The sequence below is a fragment of the Lupinus angustifolius genome, chromosome LG17, assembly GCF_001865875.1.
Source record: "Lupinus angustifolius cultivar Tanjil chromosome LG17, LupAngTanjil_v1.0, whole genome shotgun sequence".
Classification (NCBI taxonomy): domain Eukaryota; kingdom Viridiplantae; phylum Streptophyta; class Magnoliopsida; order Fabales; family Fabaceae; genus Lupinus; species Lupinus angustifolius.
Window position 1 is genome coordinate 18,023,770 of NC_032025.1, and position 8,930 is coordinate 18,032,699.

The 8,930-nt window shown below is 36.9% G+C and overlaps 1 protein-coding gene across 2 annotated transcripts; it reads right to left on the reverse strand.

Moving 5' to 3' along the window:
* Positions 261–8,390, reverse strand: LOC109331608 (E3 ubiquitin-protein ligase HERC2-like). Of its 2 annotated transcripts, none has more exons than XM_019566212.1 (8): positions 7,796–8,390; positions 6,207–6,383; positions 5,949–6,032; positions 5,600–5,752; positions 3,445–5,478; positions 2,652–2,798; positions 1,043–1,326; positions 261–705 (listed from the first exon to the last, which is right to left on the reverse strand). In XM_019566212.1, the coding sequence occupies exons 1-8, from the start codon at positions 7,847–7,849 to the stop codon at positions 615–617; spliced, it is 3,024 nt and encodes a 1,007-aa protein (XP_019421757.1). In that variant the 5' UTR covers positions 7,850–8,390; the 3' UTR covers positions 261–614. The 2 variants fall into 2 exon arrangements, with proteins under 2 accessions (XP_019421757.1, XP_019421756.1); XM_019566211.1 differs by having other exon boundaries at positions 5,588–5,752; positions 7,796–8,389.

Genomic DNA, 8,930 nt, shown 5'->3' on the forward strand with positions numbered 1-8,930 from the left:
GATGAGAGGCTTAAAAGTTTAAATAACTACAACATGAGGAGCTACATACCAAATCCTCTAACTTAGATTTCAACATCATCAATGCAGTGATCTTGCTTAGTTGAATCATAGAATCCTCCTAGTTTTAGTTACCAAATGAATACTTAGCAGCAAATTGCAAAGATTATGCATGCACAAGTATTGGGTTGACTAACGGAATAATCGACATTCGGTTAGCATTAAAAAATGAGCTACGAGAAAGCGAAGCGCGAGACAATAAGTGAAGAGGTAATGAACAATATATAACCCTCAGCTGGAAGTGAAAAAACACGCACTCGCACAGTTATACAAAAAAATGGAAAGGAAAAGAAAATGACTAGGCTGAAATGCACCACACTCACAAATGAGTACATAAATGATTCTTTTTATGGGCTTTTTAAAGTGGCACTTTTCAGGAGATTAATAAGTTTTCTTCCTGTGTCCCCATCCCTTCCCCGATTTGGTATTCTACCTGTCTATTTTAGACAAAAGATTCTTGTAAATTTTTGAAGAGGGAGAAGGTAAAAGAATTTACTGTTTCCAGAGGTTTACGGAAAATGGTTGACTTGCGCGTCAAGGGAGTGTACTCTTGAATCCTATGAAGCAACTACGTTGTGTCGCTCCAATACCCTGACTCCATTTTCAGCCCACCAGTTTTCAGCTTCTTCTTCTGTGAAATGCTTCCGACTGTTAAAGACGATAAAGTTCAGTGTACAGGAAATCCAGTTACCATACATTGTTAAAAAAATACCCTATAGCCACTAGAGGTTTTGAGTGAAAATGGCAACAAGAATATTTAAGCAGAGTTAAGATCCTAAGGTGACAACGAAAGTATGGTTACCAATCATGCTACTTCTCATCAAAGATTTAAAGTGGAGATGCTGGGTTTGCATCACGATACTTTCGTGGCAAGGGATTAATTCAACATTTAGCAGGAAATTTAGAACAAAACCTACTGTCAGTTCAATATGTGATAAAGTTTTGACATGTTTAACAAGTTTGAGGAAAACAAAAATAAAAATACCTGAAGCGAACACGCTTAAGTTCATTACCACCACTTGGCAGGGAGGACAAACTTATGTATACACCTGCCTCATCTTGAACCACCCACTCTGCTTTTCCACTTTGTGTTTTGGTACCATTAGGCAATATCCGATTCGATGATGCATTGCTGCTGCACCCATTTATGGGAGTTATATTGTTTGTTATATGGCTCTCGTCATTTACGTTATTTTTTGTGGTTTCAGCATTGAAATCTGTTCTTGGGTCAGCATTAAGTCCTGGTCGTCTTTGCACCATTTCCTTCAACTGTAACACAATTTAGCATCAACAACATTAAAGGTAATTCATGTGCTAAAGCACAACTGTTCAACTTTAACAAAATAGCTTCTCTTGACTGTGCTGCTTACATATCGAAAGAATCAATAATAGATTTATGATGACAATTCTTATATAACACGCTTGACATAACGGTAAGGTTCTTGCTTAGTGATCATGAGGTCACATGTTCAAATCCTAGAAATAGTCTTTCCGTTTGCGGGGCTAAGGCTGCATACAACATACATTTACCCTCCTCGGATCCCACTAAGTGGGAGCCTCGTGCATTGGGCCACTCTTTTTTATTTTTGTTTCATCCTTCAACAAATAGATACAGGAATGATGTTCCCATTTATAAACACATTTGTCAGCATAGACGTGCTAAACGGTATACCTCTCATGATTTACTTTTCATTTGGATGAGAAGAAATAAAATTAGAGGGGAGAAGAAATAAAGTTAGACGGGAGAAGAAATAAAGTTAGAGGGGAGAAGAAATTTTGAAATTTAAAAGAGAAGAAATTTGAATTTTTATTTCCTTCTCTTTTCTTGAATCCCTTCAATTTCTCATCATGAGGAAAAAACAACGGCGACCATATCCTTAAACCACTAGGTGAGATTGGTTACCTGGACCAAACAATGTCCTTTTGTTCTGTCATAAACAGAAAATGAGAAAGTTATGAATTTTAAAATTTCATTCTCAATCAAAACACAGCAGTGGTGCTGGGTGTGAAAGTGTTCACAAATATTGCTAAGGTAAAAATTAACCACCTTTATGGTACACTGTCATATGATGCAAGCACAGTTACTGAAAATAATCTTGTCAAGAACTAGGACATTATTCAAAAATACGATTTAAGTTGTGTGGATGAACCGTCAGTCTCTTTCCCAGCTTTTCACTATCAACCTTTTGCTCCATAACCGAATATTAAAGGTTAAATCTAAGACATCTTACCTACCATTTGGATTAAGCATTAACCAGTTCAACATACTATAAGACTTTACACAGTCTTTTATTTAGCACACGACGAAGTAGTAACATTGACAAATTGTCTTTTATTTTTAAAAGAAATGAAAAAGTTTGTGTCTACTTTGATCGCTAATGTTGGTTATTTCACCTGAAGTCCTATTTATTTTTATTCATTCTCAATCTTAGATAAGATCCTCCATAGATGTCAATTTAAGATCTGGCGCACCCGTGAGCACAGTTTACATTAACCATAAACAGAATGAATAACGAAAAACAGTGGTTGCTACTATAGAAAATAAACATTACAGGAGGAGGAAAAAAGACGATGTTAATGGAAGAATACCCAACCTGGGAAGTCAATGACTTTATAACCTCTTTTGCAGATTTACACTTTGCAGCTTCATCTGCAGCTACTGCACTCACTTCCTTCAATTGCTTTGATGTTCTCTCAAGCTCAGCTTCAAGACTTTTTGACTTGCAACTAAGATCTTCAACCTAACCAGTATGTTTCATCAATTGTGAGATTAGTATACTTCAAGCATTTTCAACATGCATAGTTCATAAGCAAATAACCATAATTATATTAGACAGTAAAAAGCTATTATTAATTTGTGACTCAATTATTAGTTAATGAAATTATATGTGGCTCTAGGTTCTGCCAAAACCTGAGCAATGATTACAAGGTAGTAAATGAATATGCAAACAGTTGATGTAAAGGATGCCATATATGCAGAACTTTGTACGTTAGAAAGTTCAAATTTTCAAATGGTGCCATATTAAATTTTCCTTCGTAGTTTGTGTTTTCTTTTCATGTTAAGGAGGACTTATTCTCCAAAGTTTTTGTAATTATCTTGTTATTGTAATCAGAAAGATAAAATAAAAATCCATTATTAGATCAAATGCAATGAATTTCATTTCAAGTAATTTCTTTTGCAATGCATCAGTCCGAAGGAGACCAGTATTACTTGTGTACTGTATCGAAGGATATAACATAAGCATGAAGAAAAAATACGAAATTCATAATTGGAAGACAAGGTTGCCCACAAAAACAGAACAAATCTACATAATTTCATCAGGTCTATGCAAAGGTGTTATAGAAGGGAGCACAGATGAATAGAATATATTTGATCACCAGGCTTACTTGTGCCCTTAAAGCTATAACTTCTTGACTTAGAATTTCATTTTTTTGCTTTGAATCATCATTGACAGCTTCACAAGATTTTCGTGGGCTTGACTTTGAGGAACCTGGAGATGATGGTTGGCAAGATACTATTGGAGCAGACTCGGAAACTGAAAGGAGTTTCCTGGAATCTTCAGAAAGAGAATTTGAAGATTTTGAAGGAGCAAAACTCCCCACTTGTAGTTTTCCATTCAAAGATGGAAAGAGATGGCTATCATGTGATTCAGGAAGCTTTGAGTGACTGCTCTCTGCTTGACCAATAGAACCGAAAGATGAAAGCCTTAGTAGGGATCCTTGTAATTTACTGACCTTACCATCTTGCAAACTTACACTTCTCAAACTAACACTTCGGCGCGAGGAAACTGAGTCTGCAGATTTCTTAAGTTTAGAATAGCAGTCATCACAAACCCGATACAGCTTGTTGGAATTAGGAGCAAGGGCAGCTTTCATTGATTTCCTGCTAGTGCATGCTTTGCAAAAGACAAGACCACAGTTGTAACAATTATGCCGTTTTCTTCTGAATCCAAAAGGATTACGACATCCAGAACACACAGAATGGTCAACACTCGGTATCCATTTACGAAGACATACAACAGCAGTGAAGTTTGAACCACAAAAAACACTCTTCACTTGCTTATCTTTTAAAAACTCAACTAGTGTGGGTTTACTCCGGTGATCATTGTCTCCATGACCTAATTGCCCACTCAAACCCTTCCCCCATGTGTAAATCTCTGTCCTGGAAGTTAGGACTGCAACATGATAGGAACCACAAGCAATATCTTCAACAAAACTGTCACCGATAATATCTTCCACACGTGTAGGGACTTTCCCATCAGCCGCAGGACAGCCAAGTTGTCCATAAGCTGCACTGCCCATTGTATACACATATCCTGTGGTTGTCAAAGCAACTGTTAGAGTGTCACCACAAGCCACTCGACAAATGTTTTCATTATCCAATGCAATTACGCACTCGGGAACTAGTCTAGGTTCCCTATCAACATGTCCAAGTTGGCTTTTATCTCCATCGCCCCAGGTGAACAGTTTTCCACTAGGAGAGTGTGTAGAAGATTCCACGGATTCATTTATCATCTCAACAACCGCAGCAGTGTGCCAAACACCACAGGAAACCCTGGTTGTTCTCAACCCCTTCAAAGTCTCTACTTCCCGAGGAATATTTGTGCTACTAGTATCTCCATGACCCAAGGCACCAAAAGTTCCATCCCCAAATGTAAACAACTGCCCCGCTGAGGTAACAACAGCTGTGTGCCAAGGTCCACACGACACATATGATATGCGTACACCCTCCATGTTACCACTTACTTTCTTAGGAATCCAGTGACTGACTTCATTTCCATGCCCAAGCAAGCCAGAATTGTGAGTACCATCACCCCAAGTAAAAAGATCCCCCGAATATGTAACAGCACAAGTATGACTTTCTCCACATGCAACTAATTCAATATTCATGCCACTAAGCGTGTCGATGAGCTTAGGGTGAGAAACATCGACTTCTACACCATGACCAAGCCGACCTCCTGACTCCTTTCCCCAACTAAATATCTCTCCCTGTTTGGTAACTATAACAGCATGTTTGTAGCCACAACCAATACTGTGAACATCTAGAACTACTTTTGATTCCAAGGCCTTGGGGAGGAATGCGTCTATCTCAAAACTAGATGAGGCTCCACCACCAAGAATTCCATCACCAACACCTTCTCCCCAGATAAAAATATCACCTAAGCCATCAAAATCATCATGATAAGAACCCTGGCTGGATGAACTTACAGCACTGGATAGGCTAATACGAATTGCCTCAGACGCAGAATTTCGATAGTTTGAGGTATCCACAGATGCAGAGGAGAAAGAGGAATTTGCAATTAATTCAGTTTGACAGGGACTCTTGCTAGCAGCAGAATATGAAATTATTTCAGAGAAAGCCTTTACCCATTTGTTTTGCGAAGAATTGTCAAACACCACCCTGTTGCTGTCTCCTGGATCCTGTGGTTTGAAATTAGAAAGAGTGAAAATTATAGCAATTTTAAATGTCTATAGACAACAGAATATGAACTTTACAAAACAACAGAAGATGAAAGCTACTGCGACAGACAAATGGTGTAACTGATGGAGTGGATCTTCCTGTGCCAGAATGTGGACTATCGGAGTACACACTTTCACATCTTGTTTCGAATCTCCACTTGCGATTGTTACCTCGAGTAACTAATGCCTTGAGAGCAACAAACCAGATTTCAGCTTCATCTTTATCTTTACATATCTGTCCAGAGAGTGGAGTGAAATCATAAAGTTTAAAAGTTATAAGTTCCCCTATCAAACTCAACACGCTATTTATACATTATCAGATTAGCTTTTCACAACCAGGTCAGTGAGGGAAGAATAAAATGAAAATAGGATCTTCATTGCAAGATTAATCAACTTAATTGGTATAGCAATTATGCAGAAAAAGCACGCACCAAATCCAAGGACCTATCACTATTATATATAAGAGAAAATGATTGATATTCCTTCTCAGGCCGAGGATACCGCTGAAATGTTGCCTGCATGATAATATCAAATTAAAGTTAACTGTGAATTGATGTAAAAACAGAACAACTATTTCTAACTAAGTCTACAAAGAATGAATCCCTTAGGTATATAAAGGCCATGATGTTTCAATAAAAGCACCTAGTATTAATTGTAGAAAATAATCTCTGGGTTTTTTACAAACTTACAGTTCGCTGCCCAGGGATGATCTTTGAAACAGTGCTGAGCTTAATCTGTTTCTCTTCCTTGCCAGAGTACCATATGATTAGAGATTCATCATTGGAAAGCCTAAATGGGCAGAACTTCGGCTTCCCTCTTCGCCCATACTTTAAGAGATGTGAGCCTTTCTTAAGAGATGCGATTGCCTGTAAACACGACATAAAAGTTTAGCATCTGTATAAGATGTGACTGCCCATGACTGCAAACAATGAAGCATGTGGGAAGACCACTGCTTCCAGTTTCAAAGTCTCCTAATTTCACAATTATAAGTTATCAATACCATCAAAAATATATTAGTCACTCAAGCATGAACATAGCAATGAAGAAGTAAAAGGCATGTTTGACCTACACTGGTGCCAATGAAATACATTTTTTCCTATAGATGTGTTTTTAGTCCAAGTAGAATAATTATGGTTTTATGCCCAGGAGGTCGACCATAGAGGCTATATACTTGCTATGGCGATTGCTGAAAAAGTATTAAAGGAACCAAAGGGACTTGCACAAGGTCTTCATTGATTTGGAGAAGGCGTATGATAAAGTGCCTAGGGAGGTTTTGTGGAATGCTCTAGAAAAGAAAGGTGTTCACATTGCCTATATTGGAGCAATCAAGGATATATATGATGGGGTCAAGACCAGCGTGGGAACACACGTTGGGGTCTCAAATGATTTTCCTATTGCCATAGGACTACGTCAAGGATCAACATTGAGCCTCTGCTTGTTTACATTGGTCTTAGATGTGTTCATTGAGCATACCCAATAACCAATGCCACAATGCATGCTTTTTACGAATGATATTGTCTTAGTGGGAGACTCAAGAGAGGAATTAAATGGGAAGATAGAAATGTAGAGACAGGCTTTAGAGTTAAATGAGAAACTAGAAATGTGGAGACAAACTTTAGAAATATGTAGATTTAGTATAAGTCGAAGTGGGACATAGAATATGAAGATTAATTTAGCAAGAGGCGAACAAACTCTATTGTAGAGATTGGGGATCATACCCAACCAAAAGTCACTGGATTTAGGTAAATCATACAAGACGATAGTAAAAATGACGGAAATGTGAACCATACAGAAATGTGAGCCGTATGGGACTGAATGTTGGACGATAAACTATCAAGAAGATAATAGACTTCAGTTAGCAAAGATGAGAATGTTGTGTTGGATGAGTGCACACACTAGACAAGATAAGATTAGAAATGAATGAATTAAGATGAAAGTTAGAGTAGCTCCTAGTATAAAAAAGACGGGAGAATCGCGACTTAAGTGGTTTGACATGTGCAAAGAAGACTGGTAGAAGCTCATGAAGTTAGTCAAATTCCTAGAGGGAGAGGGGAGACCAATAAAAACCACATGGGAAATGATAAATAAAGTCTTAGAAGATCAATATTTTGTTAATGAATATGAACTTATATAATGGTACCATTATGGCATTAATGTACCCCACCCCACCTAATCTAAAAGTACGTAATTCATAATATGAAAAGTATAGTATATGGTAAATCATGCAGGAGCAATAAAAAGTAGATAAAATGTTTGTAAAATAACGAGAGGAATGAACCTGGTCAATATCCTTGTCAGGGGCAAGAGAAGGTGTTTTATGAGGATCAGCCATTCAAGTTGAAACAATAATAGTAATAATTTGAGAGGAATGGAACCAATACCCATTTGAACAACTAAGAATGAAATCATGAGAAATCAATGTCCAACATCTTCTTCTCTCCATCAATTCTTATAAAGGAGCTGTTTTTATCTACCCCATTTACAGCTCTTAATCATTAAGCTAGAGAGAGAGAGAGAGAGAGAGAGAGAATCACATGCACCAACTCCAAAATCGAAACCCTAGAATTGTAAACCTTTAATGAATCCCAAAATGTCCAATCTTGGAATTGCTCAAAATGCGGCTACAAATGTGGAATTCAATTAAAAATAAGCAACATTGTGAAGAAAAACAAAACAATTTCCGAAGATTTGATGAAATGGTGAATGAGAGAGAGAATGTGTTTATTGTTGTTATAGAGTGGAATATTGCATTGCAATGAAGAGGTTAGAAGATTGTTAAGGAACACGAGAGACAGAATCTGTGTCTTTATTAATTTTCGTCTCTGTTGTCTTGTTAGGAGAATTCGTGAGGGGATGAAAATACAACTGGAATATGTGGGTAATTACTAATTAGTCTACCACAATTTTGTGGGACAAACTTATTTTTCCAACCCTTCAGAGCTGGGATTTCGTAATCATTTCACATATAATATATATATATATATATATATAAGTTTTATATATTGTGTCATCTAGCATTTATTTTTAATGATTATTAATTTTTTATAAATAAAAGATCTAAATGAGTGGTAGATATGGTAAGTGCGTATAAATCTTTACACTAATATTATATTATATATATTAATTAGTAAGGGTGGGTAAGATTCAGCTCTATCTGCTCATTTGATACAGCCTTATCGTAATCGGGTCCGAATAAGATGGAATCTCATGGGTCTAGGGTCAGGTTCTGGCTCAAAGATTAGGTTGGTCATCGAGTAGTGACCAAGCATGACATGTCTCATGATCATTTACTTATCATGTTTGTATGTGTCTCTATTAAAATGTATATATAATAATATCATTTTTTTGTCGAAAATATTATTTATTCTCCAATTTTTCATTATATATATGACTAATAATACATATACATATAT